Source organism: Cannabis sativa, chromosome 1 (genome assembly GCF_029168945.1).
Source record: "Cannabis sativa cultivar Pink pepper isolate KNU-18-1 chromosome 1, ASM2916894v1, whole genome shotgun sequence".
NCBI lineage: Eukaryota > Viridiplantae > Streptophyta > Magnoliopsida > Rosales > Cannabaceae > Cannabis > Cannabis sativa.
The window spans coordinates 65,687,313-65,710,577 of record NC_083601.1 but is presented as its reverse complement, the minus strand read 5'-3'; the positions used below and the strand labels follow the sequence as shown (position 1 = coordinate 65,710,577).

At 31.7% G+C, this 23,265-nt stretch overlaps 3 protein-coding genes across 3 annotated transcripts; 1 reads left to right on the top strand and 2 right to left on the bottom strand.

Annotated features, from left to right (window-relative positions):
• Positions 1-6,403: 6,403 nt before the first annotated feature.
• Positions 6,404-8,050, bottom strand: LOC133035573 (uncharacterized). The gene is made up of 2 exons (XM_061111475.1): positions 7,700-8,050; positions 6,404-7,546 (listed from the first exon to the last, which is right to left on the bottom strand). Exons 1-2 carry the CDS (start codon positions 8,048-8,050, stop codon positions 6,404-6,406), a joined length of 1,494 nt encoding a protein of 497 aa, XP_060967458.1.
• Positions 8,051-13,209: 5,159 nt separating this feature from the next.
• LOC115704010 (probable xyloglucan endotransglucosylase/hydrolase protein 26) lies at positions 13,210-14,825 on the top strand. Its single transcript, XM_061108675.1, has 4 exons — positions 13,210-13,496; positions 13,599-13,699; positions 13,809-14,002; positions 14,093-14,825. Exons 1-4 carry the CDS (start codon positions 13,325-13,327, stop codon positions 14,499-14,501), a joined length of 876 nt encoding a protein of 291 aa, XP_060964658.1. The 5' UTR covers positions 13,210-13,324; the 3' UTR covers positions 14,502-14,825.
• Positions 13,491-15,515, bottom strand: LOC133033664 (uncharacterized). The gene is made up of 2 exons (XM_061108676.1): positions 15,058-15,515; positions 13,491-14,437 (listed from the first exon to the last, which is right to left on the bottom strand). Exon 1 carries the CDS (start codon positions 15,513-15,515, stop codon positions 15,096-15,098), a length of 420 nt encoding a protein of 139 aa, XP_060964659.1. The 3' UTR covers positions 13,491-14,437; positions 15,058-15,095.
• Between the last annotated feature and the right edge of the window lie 7,750 nt (positions 15,516-23,265).

Below are 23,265 nucleotides of genomic sequence, written 5' to 3'. Positions count from 1 at the left end.
AATTCCCTACCAAAGTGGTCGGCCATGCATAGTGGATTTGGGCCTCACTTTTTGCAATTTTGCAATTTTATCTTTTCTGCATCTGATTTTCTCAAAAATGCCAATTTTTCTAATTCAACCATTTAAATGCCAATTATAACTATTTAATAACTATAAATAATTATTAAATTTATCATATTTATTAATTGAACCATACAAATTATCGTAATTAACAAATATGCCCCTAAAACTCTTTCTTTACAATTTCGCCCTTACTTAGTGAAAAATTCACAAATAGACATAGTCTAAATTGAGAATTATAATTGATTAATCAAAACCAATTACATGAGTCTTACAAGCAATATTATCTCAACTAGTGCGGGGACCATGGGTCTATATAACCGAGCTTCCAATAAGTAGATCAAGAATTTATCACTAAAATTCACTAACTTATTAATTCTTCGTTGAATCCACGCATAGAACTTAGAATTGCACTCTCAGTATATAGAATGCTCTATATGTTCCACCATATAGACACATCATTAGTTACCATTGTTATAATCCTAATTTGATCAATGATCCTCTATATGAATGATCTACACTGTAAAGGGATTAGATTACCGTTACACCCTACAATGTATTTAATCCTTAAAACACTTAACCCCGTATAAATGATATTTCAGCTTATGTGAAATGAGATCTCCACCATTTATTTTCGTTTGGTCAAGCTCGAAGGAGATCATCCTTTACTTACTATTCGCCAGATAGAAGCTATAGATTCCATGTTTATGTTAGCGCTCCCACTCAATTGCACTACCGTGTTCCCAAAATGTACGTATCACCCTGACCTAAAAGTAAGCTTAACTAACAAATCAAAGAACACGAATAGCCTCTTGAGATTGAACCTAATCATAACAGGATTAAGATCATTTGATCTAGGATCAACTAGGCGATATTGACTTGAATAGATATTACGGTAAGTTTAATAAATCTAAGTCAAAGTTCAATATCGGTCCCTTCCGATGCATACTCCATGCATCCAACCTGAGCTTTACTTTAACCACTGCTCTGGAAAGAACATAGCATTTCTTCAAATGCAAGTAAACTCCATTGTAGATTATCATATCAGTAAAACCCTATGTCTGATAAATCTAGGAATCTTTATTCACATAGTCATGTTTACTTTCCAATGTGTTGACAGCACAATAAACAGGATCAAGTATGTGAAAAGGGTTTCAGATGAATTTATACATTATGTACATATAATCATGAAATAAATCATGTGTACCATGCAACATTAAATGTTATTTCTGATCTATATTAATACGTAAATCTGATTATATTGAAATGAGTTTTATTTAGGGCATAAAACCCAACAAACTCCCACTTGCACTAATATAAACAAAATGTGCATTTCAAATAATCTAACCACCTTGATATACAAATCAAGTGTAGTAGTAGTAAACTCCTCGTAATAGGATCTAAAAAGTTGAATTAAACACAACTTTTTCTCCACTATTACTCTTCCTTAATCACAAAATCATTGATAATGTGAAATTCCTCTCTATATGTCTACTCTCTTGGGATACTAGATTCTATACTTTCGGCAACTACTTTTGGTTAATCAGGAAATTAACACTAGTAGTTTAGGCAATTTGGAATGGTGCCAAAAATGTATAGAACTTTCCTTAGACTGAATAAGTACCTTTCTGTTGAAATTTATTTTACCAGGATCTTAGATCTACTCACAAGTATGTTTATTAACATCCTAAATAAGAACTTTCTAAAACGATAAATTAAACACCTATAAAGTTTAAGAAACCTTACATTGGGTGCAGCGGAATTAAATGACTCCTTCCGTTCAGATCTCTAACCCTTGAATCCTTTCTGTAGCAGAGTATTATCAAGATCTGAACCTGGATCTCTTTCTCTGAATCCTTGATGCTGAATCTCCTTTTGCTGATGATCTTTCTTCACGATCTTCCTCACTATGATTGAGGTATTGCTTGATGTGTGTGGGCACTACTCTAATCACTAAGGTAGGTCGAAATTATCAAGGAAGAAGAGAGAGAGAGAGAGGGTGGCGGCCAAGGTAGAGAGAGGCTCAGGTTTTTCTTATTCAGAAAGTGTGTAGTATAATTTTCCTGAAGCCTTCACTATCTATTTATAGCATTCCACTAGGGTTAGATTTGAATTATTTGGCATTAAAATAATGAAAATATCAACTTAAAAAGCCTACAAAGGTGGCCGGCCATGGCTTAGTGGACTGGGCCTTGCTTTTTGCAATTTTGCAATTTTAACACCTTTTGTATCTGATTTTCTCAAAAATGCCAATTTCCTAATTCAACCATTTAAATGCCAATTCTAACTATTTAATAATTATAAATAATTATTAAATAATATTGTCATTTATCATATTTATTAATTGAACCATACAAAGTATCATAATTAACAAATATGCCCCTGTTAACTCTTTCTTTACAATTTCGCCCTTACTTAGTGAAAATTTCACAAATAGACATAGTCTAATTTGTGAATTATAATTGATTAATCAAAACCAATTACATGAGTCTTACAAACAATATTATCTCAACTAGTGCGGGGACCATGGGTCTATATAACCGAGCTTCCAATAAGTAGATCAAGAATTTAGCACTAAAATTCACTAACTTATTAATTCTTCGTTGAATCCACGCATAGAACTTAGAATTGCACTCTCAGTATATAGAATGCTCTATATGTTCCACCATATAGACACATCATTAGTTATCCATTGTTATAATCCTAATTTGATCAATGATCCTCTATATGAATGATCTACACTGTAAAGGGATTAGATTACCGTAACACCCTACTATGTATTTTATCCTTAAAACACTTGATCCCGTATAAATGATATTTTAGCTTATGTGAAATGAGATCTCCACCATTTATTTTCGTTTGGTCAAGCTCGAAGGAGATCATCCTTTGCTTACTATTCGCCAGATAGAAGCTATAGATTCCATGTTTATGCTAGCGCTCCCACTCAATTGCACTACCGTGTTCCCAAAATGTACGTATCTGTTAGCCCAAGATATGTTTCCAAGAGGGGGGGTGAATTGGAAATTTAAACTAATTTTGGAAAATTAAAACTTTTAACACAAAATTATGCAATTAGTCAATTAATCAAGTAAACGCAAGTAGTATGGCAAGCAATATATCAAGACAAATAATTAAGCTTGTAAAGTAAAGAGTTTAAGGATTAGAAAATGCAAACTCTCGATTTTTACAAGGTTCGGTAGAGCTATGCCACCTACGTCCTTGGTCTTCAAAGCTATGGACCTAGCTTTGAGTTCCAATATCGAGCCAAGTTAACGGGCTTGACTAACCCTTACAACCGGGGAATTTTTCACCAAGGTTTTTCCCAAACCTCTCACAATAGTTTTCTTCCAAGGACTATCAACCTCGCCGGATTGTTGAAGTGTCAATCTCACTTTTCTCGGGTTGTTTACAAAATCGGTGTCAACCTCACCTACAACCGAGTTGTTTTTATACCGGTGCCAACCTCACCTCTCAATACAATGAATATGTAATTTTGAAATACAAAGAAAACTCTCTCTAATAAGATGGAAAACAAAGTAAAATCCTAGAGAGAATTGCAAGCACACTAGAGAAGATAAGAACAAGTTTGGCTCAAGTGTGTGTGGTTGGTGTGTTTATGAAAAGATGATAATTCTTTAGTTTAGAACACTTAGAATGATATTATATGATGAATAGAAGCTCAACCAACCTACATTTTTGAGTGAAAAACGAGTTTATATAGTGTAGGAATGAAAACTAGCCGTTTATAGCCGTTAGCACATTTTTCGAGGCCACTTCAGCCGTGATCCGGAATTCCGGATTGGTTACAACCGGAATTCCGGTTGGCAACCGGAATTCCGGATGGGAACCGGAATTCCAGATGCAAAAGGTTCATTTTTTTCGAACTAAAACGTGCATAACTTTTTACTCGTTTATCCGATTTCAAAAATTCCAGTTGCGTTCTCTTAGTTAAATGATATGTGATCTTAAAAATCAATTTAGAAAATTTAGATATCATTTTTTGTGAAATAACTTGTCGCACAAGTTAGTGAGCCAAACTTTTGAACTTATAAATCCTAGTGTACTATGCAAATCACTTTAACAAGACTAAAGCAAATTTATACCATTTTATTTTGAGTAGTCTTGATGTAGATGAGCCTCCTATCTTGATTTGCATGTTTTTGATCCCATGTTGAATTTTCCCGAGAGTTGACTTTTGACTTTGACTTTGACTTTGACTTTCGGGTTGACTTTTGACTTTGAGCTTTTTGAAGACCTCTTTTGAATAGGGTCTTGACTTGTTGATCCCTTGATGAATCTTTTGCTCTTATGAAGTATTAAGTAGTTTATATACTTGTTGAATCTACTTCTTTGATTATGTTTGACTTTACCGAGCAAATATAGATACTCTGTGAACTTGCTTGCAAAATGATCAAGAAAAGATTAGTAACAAATAATAATCAAATATTTGTTTATCATCAAAATAAATGAGTGAATGACTTTTGGTCAACATTCTCCCCCTTTTTGATGATATCAAAATATTTGATTATTTTAACGGAAAGAAAAAGTAAATTGAAACATGTTGAGTTTAGCTCCCCTTTAATGTATGCATATGTTGTTTATACCGTTTTACCTTTGCATATTTAATGTTACCCTTTCTTAACATGACAAAGCTCCCCCTTAATCATATACTCAATAAACTTGTTAATACTTGAAAACATAATATGATTAATGCCAAAATAATCAATTCTAATATTTCTCCCCCTTTTGATTTCATCAAAAAGGGTGGCAGAGGAAGCAAGGTCAAGCTAAATATATTTCTCCCCCTTAATCATACAAGATATGACTTGTATCAATGAAGCACAATGGGTAAAGAGAAATTTCAAAATGCATAAAAAGATGAAAGTTCATATAGTCAAAACAAGTTTAAACATTCAATCTACCCAAAAAAAATATGTCAAAAACCTTGAAAGTAAGAGATGCAGGTAAATAATGGCATGGTTATGATTTCAAACCTTTTCTCATACCTCAAATATGATAAAACAAATGTGTTCATGCACTTAAATCAATTAGATGACAAGAGTTGAGTCTTTTTGGTAAGTTTTTCAAAATTTAAGCAAAAACAACATATGTACCAAAAATTAGTTTTATGCATCCTTTTTGAAAAATTCTTTTTCTATCAGCTTAAACATGATTAATATGAAGTGTACAAGCTGGAAAAATAGAAAAAGCTTCAAAAATGAGAGATTTTGGCAAGTTTTACTCGTTTTGGTCATATAAGGTCATTTTAAGCAACTTACTTACTAAAAATTGATTTTATGCAAAATTTTCATGCAAAATCTTTTTTGACAGCTTATATATGATAAAACAAACATGCTCAAACAAGAAAATCAGAAAAAAGTCAAAAATCATAACTTTTCGGTAAGCTTTTCGATTTGCTTAAAAACTAGAAATCTACCAAAAATGAGTTCTATGCAACCATATTGAAAAATTCTTTTTCCAGTAGGTCAAAAATATCAAATGTGAGGTGTACAAACTTACGGAATTGAAAAATAATGAAAATTGAGCACGTTTAGAGAAAAACACTCTTTTAGGTCTTAAAAAGTCAAAATTATGCAAGATAGTACCAAAATCAAGATTTGAGCATTATTTTTGAAAAATTCATTTTGAGACAGTTTATATATGAGTATTTAGAGATGTACAAGCTTTCAAAACAACAATTTTCTCAACAATATGAAATTTTGGCTAATTTCACCCATTATGGCCTTAAAAAGTTAAAAATAAGCAAATGACATACCAAAATTTTGTTCAAAGTATATTTCAATCAAGAAAAACCTTTAGGCATGCTAAATACACTCATTTGGACATGTTCAAACATATAAACACATATACTAGCCAAATATGTAAAAATTCATATATTCACTAGTTCAAAGGTATGTCCAAAGTTCACCAAAAATTTGCATAATAACCTATAATCTGAATTTTTCAGCATGTATAGTTCAAGAATGTCAAGACTCAACTAATCATAACTTTTATTCATAGAAATAGTATGTGACATACCAATTATGTATGTATGCATAAGAGAGTGAACAAGAAGGATCAAAAGCAAGTCAATTAGCCAAACACTTCAAATTTCATTTTCTTTTCATCTAGGTATCTTAATCTCATCAAAATAAGTAAAATTAATAAGAATGATATTACCGATTCCCAAATTTGTTAATTTGGGTTGTGTTCAAGAATTGACATGCTCTTTTTCTATGCTTTTTGAGACTTGTTGGTAATGTAGGAACTTGGCATTCTTCTTTAAGCATCAACACCCAAGAGCCAACTTTGGTTCCTCTATATTGATACCTACAAAACAAACTTATATCTTTCTTTTTGGTACCCACATGACTTTGGGTCCTTTGATGTTAGTCTTTAAAACCTTTTGTATCCAAATAGCCTTACAAAAATAGGCATTCTTTTTCACATGGCAATAGGATTTAGTGTGACCATCTTGATTACAATAAGTGCAAATTAAGTTCAAATTACTAGATGACTTGACAAAGAAATTCTTAAGTAATTTTTGTTTCACACTAGTGTTATATCCTATACCACTTTTTGAAAAAGCACATTTTTGACTCCCAAGCATCATTTCAAAATTCTCTTTTCCTTTTGTAAAATTGTAAACCACCTTGTTTAAATCATCAATTTTAGCTTTCAAGTTTACAACATCTTTTTCAAATAAGGAACACTTTTTGCATTGGGTTTCAATCAAAAACTCATTTTCTTTTACTTTTAAAGCCTCAACTTCTTCAAGCAATAAACTTATTTTCTTTCTTTGAGTTGAGTTCTTAGCAAGCAATTTTTCAAAATCAACAAACAAATCATTAAAGGATTTTGATAATTCATCATAAGACATATCAAGTGCATCATCATCACTTTCACTTTCAAAATCACTTGAATGGTCAGGATTACTTACCTTATCATCAATGGCCATAAAGCAAGTGTTGGCTATCTCATGTTGTTCATCTTCGGAACTTTCTTTCTCGCTTTCACTCCAAGTAGCCACCATTGCCCTTCTTCTATTCCTCTTTCTCAAGGGACAATCCGTTTTCATATGACCGGGCTTTTTGCATTCATAGCAAGTAATTTGATCATCTTTTCTTGAGCTCTCCCTTGAGTTACTCCCTTTGTAAAATCTATTTGCATTCTTCTTGAACTTCAAAAACTTCTTAAATTTCTTTGTGAGTAGTGTTATATCCTCCATATCAATATCACCATGCTCACTAGCTTCACTATCATCATGTGAAGTGGATTTGAATGCAATGGTGTTCTTCTTCTTTTTATCGACTTCCTCTTCTTCTTGAGCATTCATGAAAATCTCATGATTCATGAGAGAACCAATGAGCTCTTCCAATGGTAGAGTTGAGAGGTCCTTGGCTTCTTGGATGGCAACTACTTTGCCTTGGTAGGCTTTGGTGAGACTTCTCAAAATCTTGGTGACCATATCTTTTTGTGTAAGTACCTTGCCAAGAGAGTTCAAACCATTAGTAATAGTTGTGAAACGAGTATACATGTTAGCAATGGTATCATGTTGTAACATCTTGAAATTTTCATATTGAGTAACTAAAAGTTGAATTTTAGTTTCTTTCATGGCACTAGTTCCTTGATGAGTTACTTCTAACATTTTCCACATATCATGAGCCGAGGAGGCTTGCTCAATATTTTTAAATATATCTCTATCTAATCCACATATTAAAGCATACTTAGCCTTAGCATTCTTAGACATCATCTTTTTATCATTTTCATTGTATGCATCATATTTCTTTACAGTTTCTACACCATCTACAACATGCATAGGAATGTAAGGACCATAACATACAATATGCCACAAATCATAATCAATGGATTGAAGATACGTTTCCATTCTAATTTTCCAATAAGGAAAGTCTACCCCATCAAAGAATGGTGCTCTACTTGTGCTTAAACCTTCTAGCATGTTATTGTGTGAATTGCTTGGAAACGCCATGCTCTAGATTGTGAAATCTAATCAAATAATTTGAGCCCTTGCTCTGATACCAATTGTTAGCCCAAGATATGTTTCCAAGAGGGGGGTGAATTGGAAATTTAAACTAATTTTGGAAAATTAAAACTTTTAACACAAAATTATGCAATTAGTCAATTAATCAAGTAAACGCAAGTAGTATGGCAAGCAATATATCAAGACAAATAATTAAGCTTGTAAAGTAAAGAGTTTAAGGATTAGAAAATGCAAACTCTCGATTTTTACAAGGTTCGGTAGAGCTATGCCACCTACGTCCTTGGTCTTCAAAGCTATGGACCTAGCTTTGAGTTCCAATATCGAGCCAAGTTAACGGGCTTGACTAACCCTTACAACCGGGGAATTTTTCACCAAGGTTTTTCCCAAACCTCTCACAATAGTTTTCTTCCAAGGACTATCAACCTCGCCGGATTGTTGAAGTGTCAATCTCACTTTTCTCGGGTTGTTTACAAAATCGGTGTCAACCTCACCTACAACCGAGTTGTTTTTATACCGGTGCCAACCTCACCTCTCAATACAATGAATATGTAATTTTGAAATACAAAGAAAACTCTCTCTAATAAGATGGAAAACAAAGTAAAATCCTAGAGAGAATTGCAAGCACACTAGAGAAGATAAGAACAAGTTTGGCTCAAGTGTGTGTGGTTGGTGTGTTTATGAAAAGATGATAATTCTTTAGTTTAGAACACTTAGAATGATATTATATGATGAATAGAAGCTCAACCAACCTACATTTTTGAGTGAAAAACGAGTTTATATAGTGTAGGAATGAAAACTAGCCGTTTATAGCCGTTAGCACATTTTTCGAGGCCACTTCAGCCGTGATCCGGAATTCCGGATTGGTTACAACCGGAATTCCGGTTGGCAACCGGAATTCCGGATGGGAACCGGAATTCCAGATGCAAAAGGTTCATTTTTTCGAACTAAAACGTGCATAACTTTTTACTCGTTTATCCGATTTCAAAAATTCCAGTTGCGTTCTCTTAGTTAAATGATATGTGATCTTAAAAATCAATTTAGAAAATTTAGATATCATTTTTTGTGAAATAACTTGTCGCACAAGTTAGTGAGCCAAACTTTTGAACTTATAAATCCTAGTGTACTATGCAAATCACTTTAACAAGACTAAAGCAAATTTATACCATTTTATTTTGAGTAGTCTTGATGTAGATGAGCCTCCTATCTTGATTTGCATGTTTTTGATCCCATGTTGAATTTTCCCGAGAGTTGACTTTTGACTTTGACTTTGACTTTGACTTTCGGGTTGACTTTTGACTTTGAGCTTTTTGAAGACCTCTTTTGAATAGGGTCTTGACTTGTTGATCCCTTGATGAATCTTTTGCTCTTATGAAGTATGAAGTAGTTTATATACTTGTTGAATCTACTTCTTTGATTATGTTTGACTTTACCGAGCAAATATAGATACTCTGTGAACTTGCTTGCAAAATGATCAAGAAAAGATTAGTAACAAATAATAATCAAATATTTGTTTATCATCAAAATAAATGAGTGAATGACTTTTGGTCAACAGTATCACCCTGACCTAAAAGTAGGCTTAACTAACAAATCAAAGAACACGAATAGCCTTTCAAGATTGAGCCTAATCATAACAGGATTAAGATCATTTGATCTAGGATCAACTTGGCGATATTGACTTGAATAGATTCTACGGTAAGTTTAATTAAATCTAAGTCAAAGTTCAATATCGGTCCCTTCCGATGCATACTCCATGCATCCAACCTGAGCTTTACTTTAACCAATGTTCTGGAAAGAACATAGTATTTCTCCAAATACAAGTAAACTCTTGTTGTAGATTATCATATCAGTAAAACCCTGTGTCTGATAAATCTAGGAAACTTTATTCACATAGTCATGTTTACTTTCCAATGTGATGACAGCACAATAAACATGATCAAGTATGTGAAAAGGGTTTAAGATGAATTTATAAATCAAATAGACAAGCAATTGATAAAGTGAACCAAAACATACACAAATGAATGAAAAATACTTCTGTTTCTTTATTGATGTTGAATAAAATAGATTACATTGAAATGGAGTTTTATTTAGGGCATAAAACCTAACACTTTCCTGCATCTTTAACATTCAGTCCCTTTCTGGTAGACCTAGAGACTTCAGATAGGTTTTTACACTTCTCCAAAATCACTATTCCACCCCCAGAGTAATCACCATCTTATCAGAAAGATTTTCTAGCACAAAGGCAAATTTCGAAATCTGATGTGGTGTAGTCTAAGAGTTTTAAACACACCCTTATAGACTAACATATAGTTCATCTTCTTAATCTTAAGATTTACTTGATTGTCTTCCAATGTTCTTCTCCTGGATTAATCTGATACCTACTCATTACTCCCACTCAACAGCAGGTGTCTGGTCTAAGGCATACTAAAGCATATCTGAGACCTCTCACTGTTGATATAAGAAATTCTTTCATGGCTTTATCTTTTCTGGAATAGTTGAGACTTTTCCTCAGATAAATAAAATTTATACCTAAGAAGTTGTGAAGCTTCTATAGATTGCCATTAGAAAGAAAATGCTTCAGCATCTTACTAAAGTAAGTTGCTTGCATTAGAGTAAGTAATTACCAGGTATACCACAAGCCATAGGTTAAGATAAACTCAAACCTATAATACTAGGAACAGGAAGTTTTGTTAAGTCCATTGAATAGACTTATAAACGAAAATTTCTTTTTATGTCCTTGTATTAGAAAACTTTAGGTTATTCCATGTGAATGGATTAAACCATACTTCTATTGGCTTTCTTCTTAGTTTCTTATCCTGACAATCCATTACTTGTTTAAACTCACAATGGATTTTAATCACTAGTGTCTCCCAAGTCATAAGAAGGTGAGTTCCTAGAAACTCTCCCACTACGACAAGGTACCGTGAATTATGTCTAAGAAAACTAAATGGTATTGATCTCTTCGGTTGTGACAAGACAACAGAGGCAGTGGGATCATCATATGTCAAATAAGATGATAGAACACTTTTGGAATCAAGAAATAAATATCTCCTTTATTTGCTACTTTATTTTCAGACTTAGTCATTTTCTTAGAAAAGTAGTATTTGTTTGAACAAACACTTTCTTATCTATTGACAATGGGATGGTCCACCCCTAATCACTTAAAATAGCTAACAAACCATGGTTAACAGTTCTAGCTTTTCTTAAGAATTTGATTAGGTCATCCATGAATCTAGTAATGATTTACATTAAGTATACAACCATTACATCATTCTGAAATTGTATTACCATAGAAGGATTTAGGCAACGACTAGTAACTAATCATCAATTCGCAAATCGAAATTTCTGGAGAGGTAAGTTTGGATATAATTCAAAATCAATTTAATGATCTTTGAACTGCAGATCTACTAACTATTTCTCCACCCCTATCAGTTCGCAAGATCCTTAACCACTTACCTTAATGGTTTTAACCATTGCTAGAAATTAATGAAATTTTTCAAACATTTCAAATTTCTTGCTAAAAGGTATAATCTAGAGTTATCGTTTTAAGAATACAACGAAAAACTCATATCCACTCCTGAATGTACATCCATCTGCGAATGAGATGAACTACTTTCAGTGGATATAGGCATTAACTCTTTGCAGAGATTGATCTTGTCAAATCCACTATGAACAAGATACAAATGCCATAGATAAAAAAATGTAGTAGTGTCTTTTGATGACTTAGGTTTAGTTACATCAAAGAATTCTGAGAATAGTGCAACTAGATCCTGGTCACAGAATACCTAACTCATATTCCATACAGTTTGAATCCATTAATAGAAGATGGATATTAAACCCTTGTGAAGGTGTAACTGTATTGCATTCTGGAATTAGAAATATAAGAAAATTTCTGTTTGGAATCTAAAATTAAAGTCAAAGACTTAAATTTATACCAAATATAATGAGTAATTCTATCTTGGACCACCACTACTAATATCAACTCTAAGTCAGATTTGCCCATACAAGTAAGAGATTTCTAAGATTGAGGATTTATATCAATTGGGAATAGAATTTCGGGATTATAACCATATGCGTCAGTTAATTTCTTAAGAGAAAATATAGAATGACATGAAATGATTAGGAGAACTCATAAGTGTAGTGATGCAAAAGTCTCAATTTCAAGAAAACAAAGTAAATAATTTATTTCACAATATTGTTGTTTGTTTGAGGTTTGGAACTGAATTGAACTCGATCGGCTTCTAATCTTTGTTCAATTTTTCTATATATGTAGTACTCAAGACTAAGTCTCCATACATTTTATGTGATAATTACTGAGATATTTTTGTTGTGTTAGTATCATCTAATAATGGTTATATACGCAATCACAAGTTAATTAAAACACAAAACTTCACTACTTTTAACACCATAATTTTTTACTATCTTATGATAGAGTTAACATAAAGTTATTATTTCTCTGATGAAATTAAAGTGATAGTGCTATATATATATATATGATTTCAAATTTTCAAATACTTGGGTCGAATATGAGAGAGAGAGAGAGAGAGAGAGAGAGAGAGAGAGAGAGAGAGAGAGAGAGAGAGAGAGAGAGAGAGGAGCCTTGCAACAATAATATTAGTCTGAAGCACGACATTCTTCTCAGACTCTCTACGCGTGGCCAGCTAAGCATAGCAGCTGAGCTCATGTCCTTTCTCCTCCGCTCTTCTCACGTCAACATTTATTATGGCTCTCATCTCATATATAAATATTATATAACATGTGTAATTACATACTAATGACCAACTAATTAGTAGTGGATCAACACTTGCAAGTTTTAATCTTGGCCGTCCCTTGAATATATATATATAGAGAGAGAGAGAGAAACAACAATATCTTTGCTCAAAACAACACTCACCAACCACCTCTAGGATAGGGGACTTCCTTAAATAAAAAATGTACCACAAAATTGCACCAAACCTAACTTTAAATTGTTCACTTCAAACGTTTTTGATTTACTTTCTTAGGGATAATATCAAATTATTAGGACGAGGTCAAACCATAATCCAAAAATAGAAAATTTAATCGTGAGACTAAGTTAGCCGTTACAAACCAAGCATATATGATAGTTATTAGTAAGCTATATAAAGACATTAAAACCCCAAGACTAAACCACCCCTGTACCCATTTCGAACAAAACATATGTTCACCATAAATTAAAACAAAACAAAAAAACAAAGAAAGAAAAAAAAAAAAAGAGCTTTGTTAACTGGTTTTGAGTCGAAAAAAATGGGAACTAAAATTTTACGAGTTATGTTCATAGCTCTGTGCCTCTTTGCCTTTGATCAAGTACTCGTTGATGCAAAGATTTCAAGGAGTATGTATATTAATTGGGGTCAACAACATGCATCTATTTCAGGAGATGGTGAAGATCTTCAGCTTGTTCTCGATCAAACTTCAGGTAATTATTCTCTTACATTAATGATATGATAATGGCATTACACAAGAAATAATATAATATACTATTGTATTATGTGTATGAATTTTAAGTTTTGGTTTCCAGGGTCTGCTGCTCAATCAAAGAGAGGTTTCTTATTTGGTAGCATTGAAATGCTCATCAAGTTGGTACCTGGAAATTCTGCAGGAACTGTTACAGCCTACTATGTAAGTTTATGAGCATAACATATTATCAAGTTCATAATACGTACATATAAACTGAAAAAATGTGAAAGGGGTCTAAATCTAATTCTTTTGTACTAATTTTTTTCTGCAGCTAACCTCTAGTGGTGACAAACATGACGAGATCGATTTCGAGTTCTTAGGAAACGTCTCGGGACAACCTTACATTATCCACACAAACCTCTACACACAAGGCAAAGGAAGCAAGGAGCAGCAATTCTACCCCTGGTTTGATCCAACAGCTGATTTCCACAACTACACCATTCATTGGAACCCTACTGAGATTGTGTAAGTTTTAAAAAAAGTAAAACACAAAATACTTAACAGTTTATAGTAAACAAACAAAACAAACACTAAACTTTAAGGTTGAAATATCAGGTGGTACGTTGATAGTTTGCCAATTCGAGTTTTTCGAAACTATGAAAATCAGGGCATTGCATACCCCAACAAGCAAGGGATGAAGGTTCACACAAGCTTATGGAATGCAGATAATTGGGCAACCAGAGGTGGCTTGGTGAAGATAGACTGGAACAACTCGCCATTCACAGCTAGGTTCCGCCGATTCAGAGGAAAGGCCTGCAAGTGGAATGGACCTGTGAGCATTGGCCAATGTGCCTCTAATACCCCAGGAAACTGGTGGACTTCCCCTGTTTACAAGCAGTTGAGCAATGCTCAGAAGGGTCAGCTGAATTGGGTGAGAAGTCAGCACATGATCTATGATTACTGCAAACATACTAAAAGGTTCAATGGTCAGATGCCACCAGAATGTTCAAAGCAGCAATTTTAAGTAAGATGACACATAATGACCATACAGATATACATAACAGTAACACCGGACTCTAATGATTTGTTATGCTGCTGAATGAAGTTTTCACTTTCTCTCCAATTCCAAACTGAAAAACAAATTCTCATTAGTTTTGCTACTACTTTTGTATTGCTTTTGTTGGGGGTAATTTCTACTCCTAAACTGAAAGATCAAATTGATTTATTATGTATTTGAGATTAATTCATTTTAATCTCATTCTTGTATTCGAGACCCTTATTTTTTCTGTATTATTTTTTTTAAAAAAAAAAATGGAAGGAATCCACTTGGTCACTCCAAGTTAACTGTGATTAAAACAATGTACATGTAATATATGGATGTCTGCAAAATCTATCTGTAACAAGACAATTGTTATCAAAAATAACAGGAAAACGACGAATTATATCAAAATCGTCAATTACATGGAAACGACAACGGTATTGATGCGATTATATGGATTACAACGATATAATTCGACAAAACGACCACAGCATTGAAAACGACAATAATTATATCAACGCACAGAAAGTAATAAACCTACCGAGACGAGATTCACAGGAGAAATGGCTGGCTGGTTGGCTACGAAATACAAAGCCAAACACCCAAAACAATCAAAATCGTACCAAAGAAAGCAAAACCCAGGTGAGTGCGTTCCCCCAAGATCACGCCGAATACGGCGGTGGCGGCGAATGTGGTGGCGTTGGTGACGGGCACGGCCAGCGAGATTGGGGTGTGACTCAGAATCGCAAAGAAAGTGGCGGAGGCAGAGAGGTTGATGAGGAAGGGAATGATGTACTGCCAGATGGCGAGGAGCTTGACCCAGTTGCCGATTGAGGTACGCAACCGATGAAGGGTTTTGCGGGTGGGATCGGGTGGAGGAGAGGATTTAAGGGCTCGGTCCCATATGACTGCGCCGCGGCGCATGAAGGCGTTGGTGGCTCCCCAGACCAGGCCTACCGCTATCATCTTTTCCGTGTCTCCCACCATCACCATCACCATCTGGGTTTCCCAACCAAGTCTCTTCTTCCCCTTTTACTCATCTGCCTAAGTAAGTATTGAGTTTTAACTTGTGCATTTCCAATCAAATTACGAGCCAATCTAAATAAAAGTAAAAATATATGTATATTATATTTAGCAAAAAAAAAAATATATGTATATTATAACTGTCACAATTTCGTAAAGAAATGAAAACGTTAAATAATTATTTGTTTTTTTCATATATAAAAAAAATAGAATTTTTTTTTTTTATGAAATGGAAAAAAAAAAATAGAATAATTAATTGGTGTTATAAATATTAATAATTATGTGGATGCTCAAATCTTTTATTTATTACCAATTGTAATAACATTTCTCCTTTTCTTAGTTTCTCTTTTTCTTAGTTTCTTAATATTTCACTCGTATAAATAGGGGTTCACCCATTGGAATAAACAACTCAAAAATTCTCACACTTTCTCTTTCTCTCTTCATCTTCTACTTCTTTCTTCTCATCTACTTTATATTATTTTATAACACGTTATCAGCACGAGTCTCTGCTCAAGCTTCAAGCATGAGTCTCTGTCCAAGTCCCAATGTAAGTATTTTGTTAAAGTTCTTGAATTGTTTCAAAGTTACGATACACTAAATATATATTTATATATATACTTATCTGACTGAAACAATTTTAAGAATCTCTTTTCTTTTTATCTATATATATTATATATTATATGTATGTATATGTTTTTATATATTTACTATTGATTTCATATATATATATACATATTATATTCTTATCATTCATAATATTTACAATATATGTTTGCCTACACTGACGGACACAGTAATAAGAGTGTGGGGGCTATAGCCCCCACTAAAAAAAAAGTTAGTGTGAAAAAAAATTAAATATCTTCTATTTAGTTAAATAATTATACAACAAAATAGTAAAAAGCCCCCACAAAATAGTTATAATTTTAATTTTAAGTAAATAATAAATATTTTTATAACAATTAAGCCCCCACAGATCAAAAATTCTCGGTCCGTCACTGTTTGCCTATGATATTATAGAGAAAATCTATATAAATTATACATATATCTTGAAGATTATGTATCCTCGATAAAATATTGCATATATCTTAAAGATTATGCATCATCGATAAAATATTGCATATATCCTCAAGATTATGCATCCTCGATAAAATATTGCATATATCCTGATGATTATGTGTCCTCAATAAAATCTTGCATGTATCCTGAAGATTATGCAAACGTAATATTCATTATATAGTTGATGGATATATAATGAAAGAGATGAATACATATTTATATATATATATATATGTTCTTGTATTCTTTGAAGACAATGAAAAGTAATCTAATATCGATATAGATTTTGACAAACATTTCCTGAAGTAAATGTTTTATATTTGTCAAAAAAAAAAAAGATTATATTTATGTGAATACATCTACAGAATCATTAAAAATGATTATTATTGATGTAATCTTATAGTGGGTTTAGAATACCTAAAAAGAATGTTAAGAAAATTGCATTGAAACATCAAAGTATAAGAATAACAGTGAGCATGACTAATGTTATTTAAATACATGAGACATGTATTTATTGTTCATCATTCTCTGCAGAGAATGATACGAATTGAATTCAACTACTTTTAAAGATTTTTTGTATTAGTCATGTTACTATACATTGTTATTACTTGTAATGTTGGAAATTATTGCATGTGACATATATTAAAGATCAAATTTTGCATACATCTTGGAGATTATGCAAAAATTGTATTCATATATTCTTTGAAATATTGTAAAAGAAATTGCTGAATAATTTCTTATATTTTTATGGATGAACAAGTAATAAATTTTTAAGAAATTTATAATAATGTTCTACTTGTTCAACGTCATTCCTCAAAGTAAATGTAATGATTTTAAATAATCAATGGCATTATTTACTACTCAAATATTTCCAGAAGAAAGTGGAAACAACCAAAAGATGAGATACCACACACAATATAAGTGTATAAAATCTATATATCATGTGTGGAATTGAATAATAGTAGTCGCGTACCTGTAGTACGGACACACTTATAATCAAGATAAAAGTATATGTGATTATTGAATAGAATGTGAATTGTACAAACTTATTGTACATTTAGAATATTTAAATATCATTCCCTAAAGAGAATGAATAGACATGAAATTCTATTTCAAAGAATATAGATTTCACATATATTGGCAATGCCAAAAGTAAATTAATATATACATATTTTATTATTTCTTGAAATTAATAGTTTCAAACTATTGTTGGTACAGAATATGTATATATATATAGTTACTATATAATTCAGTTTGCATATTCCAGAAGTGAATATATAACTTACTAACATTTGTTAGTGATCTAATATAATCAAAGTGATAAAGAATCACAAAATGATTATTTGAAAAGCTTCCTGAAGAAGTCTTACATACAATTGCTACTTGGAGTAGCAAAATATATTTGTATGTACCTAGATGTATAACTTTTATCTAGTTATAAAAGTGATAAGAAATAACTTATTATATGTACTGGTTGTACATTTAAATATATAATATATCAAGTCATGATAATTAGACTGATGAATAGTCTATTAATAAATTAGACGACTTGTTAAAAAGATACCAGGAAAAATGAATGATATATTATGGTTATATCTATTTGACCATTACAATAACATGATGAAGTTGTCATGTATCTTTTAAATTATACACATCATTGAATTGATGATAGTGATTCATGAAGAAATATAAAGTTTGATAAACATAATAGTGACTCCTGAAGAGTGTATATGTTTTGGAGAATAATATAATTATATTATTCGTGTATATAAAAATGAATCTTATAATGAATTTACATTACCTTTTGAAAGTTTCATTGAAATACAAGTTATAGTGAACCTGAAGTTCATGAATTGAATTATTTTGACATGATCATTCATATGCGATAAATTGTCAAAGGATTTGACTAAATTTTGTTGAAGAACCAGAAGATTCTTTTCATTGTTAATTTATAAGGCTCAAAAGAAGAATGTGCATATATATTTGCACATAGAAAATATTCAAATTATATTTCTTTAACAGTCTTGAGCCATTATTAGATTTTTATTGCATAGTTTCTTATCGATGTGATAAGATTATATGATCATGCATTTACAAAATGTGTAAATTTATGTATCTCTAATTATACACGTATGACTCATTCTTAGAAATGAATTAAGTTCATAAGGATTGAACTTGAAACTGAAGTTTATTGAACCTGAAGTTCAATGTCATATAGTATATATGAGTTTAGATAAATATTGATGCATTGTGATATACTGAAATCCCTACAAGTATATTAATATTATTAGATATCACAATTTTTAAAAATTCTCTCGATCAGGGGGAGAGAAGCAGTTGGGATCGATGATAATTTTTGAAAATGATCCTTGCACAAAGTATATAAGAACAATATAGTTCAAAATGATATATACCAACTGCAAATCAATATTATTCAATGTTGAGATAGAATGAGTTGAAAACGCCTGAAGCGTAAATGAACAATATAGAAATTATTAGTAAATGTTCATTTGATTTGCCCTGAAATTGTTCAATCTAAAGGTACTCATGAAGATACCTTAATTTTATAAAGTATTGATGATTTAAAAATGATAACCGTGATGAAAACGGTACTCTAGAAGAGACTCCCAAGAGAAGTTAGACATAACACATTTGATCATAATTGAATCCCTGAAGTGATTCTATATAGGTACTTATAAATGATAAACATATTTGAAAAATATGTAATTTAAAGAGATCTCTATAAGTTATGTCAATATGGGATGAAATTATCATTTATTGAAATTTTTGTCGACAATAAATATTGAATGTGTGCATATGCAATAAACTAACATGAGATAGCAAGGATTATGGTATTAGATTTGTCGAGAATCATCGACATACATTTTGTTTTTGCCCAAAATATTATGACGCAATCCAGGCAAATTTACTCATATAAAGTGAAGTAAGACCTGTAGGGTGTGCAAATAAATATTTCTAATGAAAAATTTGCATATATGTATTTGTACATAATGAATTGTTGTACAAAGTTTGCATAGACATGAGATTGATTAAAATAAGGCTTAAATATTGAGAAATATAATCATGATTTGATTATAGCCTGGAATATATTTTATGAGGATTTATAAGCGTCACATAAATGTTGCAACAAAAGGTTATTTATTTGGAGCTCCTAATATAGTGAGAATTTGAAATAAGCCTTATCTAAAAATTCTAGAAGAATTTAATACATGTCTTAAGTGATATAAATTCAAAGTCGCGCGTACTATATGACAAAGATCTTTGTATGAAATAAAGACATGTAAGTAAATTATTATTTGAAAAATACCTATGGTTGTCTATGCAATATAAATTCGTAAATTATACGTTGTGATAGACTCTTGAAGAGTTTTTGATTAATTGAAGAACATGTTGGAATTTATTTTACCAGGATCTTAGATCTACTCACAAGTATGTTGTTTAAACACCCTAAATATGAACTTTCTAAAATGATAAATTAAACACATATAAAGTTAAGAAAACCTTACATTGATGCAGCGGAATTAATGTCTCCTTCCGCTCAGATCTCTAACCCTTGTATCCTTTCTGTAGCAGAGTATAATCAAGATCTGAGCCCGAATCTCCTTCTTCTTTAAATTTGATCATTCACAGTCTTCCAATCTATGATTGAGTTACTGCTTGACGTGTGTGGGCACTTACTCTTTCACTAGGGTCACGAAATTGATGAAGAGAAAAGAGAAGGATGATTTCGGCCAGGTATAGAAAGTAGGGAAGGCTCGGTTTTTATGAAGAGAGAAATTTCTGTCAGAAGATGATATTCAAAGATGTGATTTTGACTGAGCCATCACTTTCTATTTATAGGCAACTACTAGGTTTAGGTTAGGAATTATTTGGCATTAAAATAATAAAAATATTAATTTGAAATCCCACAAATAGTGGCCGGCCATGGTGTGTTAGTGGGCCCCACTTGATTTTGCAGTTTTATCAAATTTTATTTCTATTTTCTCAAAAACGCCAATTTTCCAATTCTAATCTTTTAAATGCCAAAACTAATTATTTAATAACTAAAATAGATTATTAAATAATATTGTCATTTAATTTAATTATTAACTAGACATATAAAGTCCATTAATAAATAAATAAACCTACAATCTCTTTTCTTTACAATTTCACCCCTGCTTAGTGAAAATTCATAAAATTAGACATAGTCTAACTTTAGAATTATAATTGATCAATCACGAATCAATTAATGAGTCTTACAAGTAGAATATTTTCAACTAGAATGGGGACCATGGATCTATATGCTGAGCTTCCAATAAGTGAACCAAATTTACCAAGTAAATTCCTACTTATTAATTCTTCGTTGAATCCACTCTTAGAACTTAGAATTGCACTCTCAGACTTATATAGAGCATATTATATGTTCCACGATATCAATATGCTATCTCATTTAACCATTGTTATAATCTTATTGTGATTTAAAGATCCTCTATATAGATGATCTACATCGAGATGGGATTTTTTTACCGTTCTCACCCCTCAATGTATTTTGCCCCTTAAAACACTTAGCTACCTGTAAATGGTGTTTAGTGATCTAATAATTAGTCAGTTAAACAAGAGCTCATCCATTTACTTCTATTTGCTAAGCTCGAAGGGAATCATCACTTGACTTCTATACACCAGTAGAAGCTATAGATTCCTTATTTATGTTTAGCACTCCCACTCAATCATACTATCATGTTCCCAAAATATACGTATCACCCTGACCCAAAAGTAGGCTTAACTAATAAATCAAAGAACATGAATAGCACTCCTGAGTTGAGCCTAAGCATATCAAGATTTAGATTCTTTTAAACTTAAGATCAACTACTGATATTGACTTGGAAAGATATATATAACGGTAAGTTTGTAATATCTTAACTTAGTTGCAATATCGGTCCAGTCCAATGTATACTCCATACATTCGAAACTAGTATACTTTACTAATGTCCTGGAAAGAACATAATACTTACTCCAAGTGTAAGTACATATCATCGCTGATTATCACATTAGTGTAAATCCAATAACACTGATGAAACAGGGACCAAGACTTTTGATTCATATGATCACAATCACATTCCACTGTGTTGACGATACTGTAATTGTGAATAAACATATGATCTGGATTTAACTGATTCTGTGTATGAATGTAATAAACATATTAAACCATTAGCATGTTAAAATTCATGCAAACATCAATCACTTTGAATTTCTTATATTGATAACTAATCAGATTGTAAAGAGTTTTATTTAGGACATAAAACCCAACAAACTCCCACTTGCACTAACATAAAACAAACTGTGCAAATAGGTCAATCTGATGTCTTGATCTTCAGATCAAGTGTAGTATATTTGAATCCACCCAAACTTCTGGAAACTAGTTCATAAATACACTTATGAAACATCCTTTACTATATGCTTTACTCATCAAGGGATACTGAAATCTTTACTGTTTTGAAAGTACATCTAAATTAACAGAAGACGTATTTCTCATATTTTAAAATATATAATTGAGATAATACAGTGTAGACTTTTCTTCAGCAATATAACTTTCTGGTATTTTCAAAATTTATAAAGTTATAACTCTTCTCTGGTAGAGCTTGAATTATTATAGAATAATTCCTCCACCCCCAAAGTAAGCACCATCTCAAAGATCTCAAAATGAGTTGGTGAGATACAAGGACAACTGATACACAGTTCCTTAATATCTAACATATAGATCACTTTCATAAATCTTTCTTGAATATCTTCTAATGTTCCCTATTTGATTACATCTCAGATAGCTCCCACTGAATAGCAGATGTCTGGTTAAATAATACTTTTAACCTCTGATTGTTTGGAGAGTTACCTAGTTGTGACTTTTGTATTAGTCTAAAACTTTAAGTTAAGACTAAGCCATTAACATAGCAGACTAGTATTTGAAGTGAAAAATACATGCGAGAGATAAAGTAATCAAAATTAAGATACCATAAAATTTTATGAGAATTAGGAATTCTAGGTTCAAGTCATTCGAATGGACTGATCTAGAGTTCTTTATCTTATTCTCATAATTCTGATAAGTTATACCTATCCATGTAAATGGTTAGATTTGTTTTTCAGTAGTGTTCTTAAGCACCTATCACAAGTGTCAACCTGATGAAGATGGGTATAGAATTTTAAAATTCTCCCACTCAATTAAGGTAGTGTGAAACTTTAACAAAGAACTTTCATAGGTATCAAACTTTTACTTACAATAGTAAAATCGAAATGGAACATACAATCAAGATCAAGAATTTATATTGATAATAGCTAACTCATTATATTACTTCCATGTTTAAAGAAAATATGTGTTATATAGGGAATTGTGGAATAGACTCCACCCCTAAGAATATACATATAGGGAACTATAGATAACCTCCACCCCTAAGTATATAGAGATTATGATCCACCCTTAAAGGTTGTAAAGATCATTATTCTCTAAGTGTGATAGAGTTTATGTGGAGTTGAATACTATTCAGAGTTCATTAGATATAAAAGATCGTTGAACTGCATAGTTTTCTCAACTTTTCTCCACCCCTATCAGATCAAAAGATCCTTTTATTAAACAAATTCTTAATAATTGTATTAGAATTAACAATTATCAATAAACATA

What these genes read in the sequence shown, in the direction of transcription:
- LOC115704010 (XM_061108675.1), top strand. Translation starts at nt 13,325, where the DNA reads ATGGGAACTAAAATTTTACGAGTTATGTTCATAGCTCTGTGCCTCTTT. An exon ending in TGTTCTCGATCAAACTTCAG is followed by an intron (nt 13,497 to 13,598) that starts GTAATTATTCTC and finishes TTTGGTTTCCAG; the next exon opens with GGTCTGCTGCTCAATCAAAG. An exon ending in TGGAACCCTACTGAGATTGT is followed by an intron (nt 14,003 to 14,092) that starts GTAAGTTTTAAA and finishes TTGAAATATCAG; the next exon opens with GTGGTACGTTGATAGTTTGC.
- LOC133035573 (XM_061111475.1), bottom strand. Translation starts at nt 8,050, where the DNA reads ATGGCGTTTCCAAGCAATTCACACAATAACATGCTAGAAGGTTTAAGC. An exon ending in ATATGTGGAAAATGTTAGAA is followed by an intron (nt 7,547 to 7,699) that starts GTAACTCATCAA and finishes TCTCTTGGCAAG; the next exon opens with GTACTTACACAAAAAGATAT.
- LOC133033664 (XM_061108676.1), bottom strand. Translation starts at nt 15,515, where the DNA reads ATGGTGATGGTGATGGTGGGAGACACGGAAAAGATGATAGCGGTAGGC.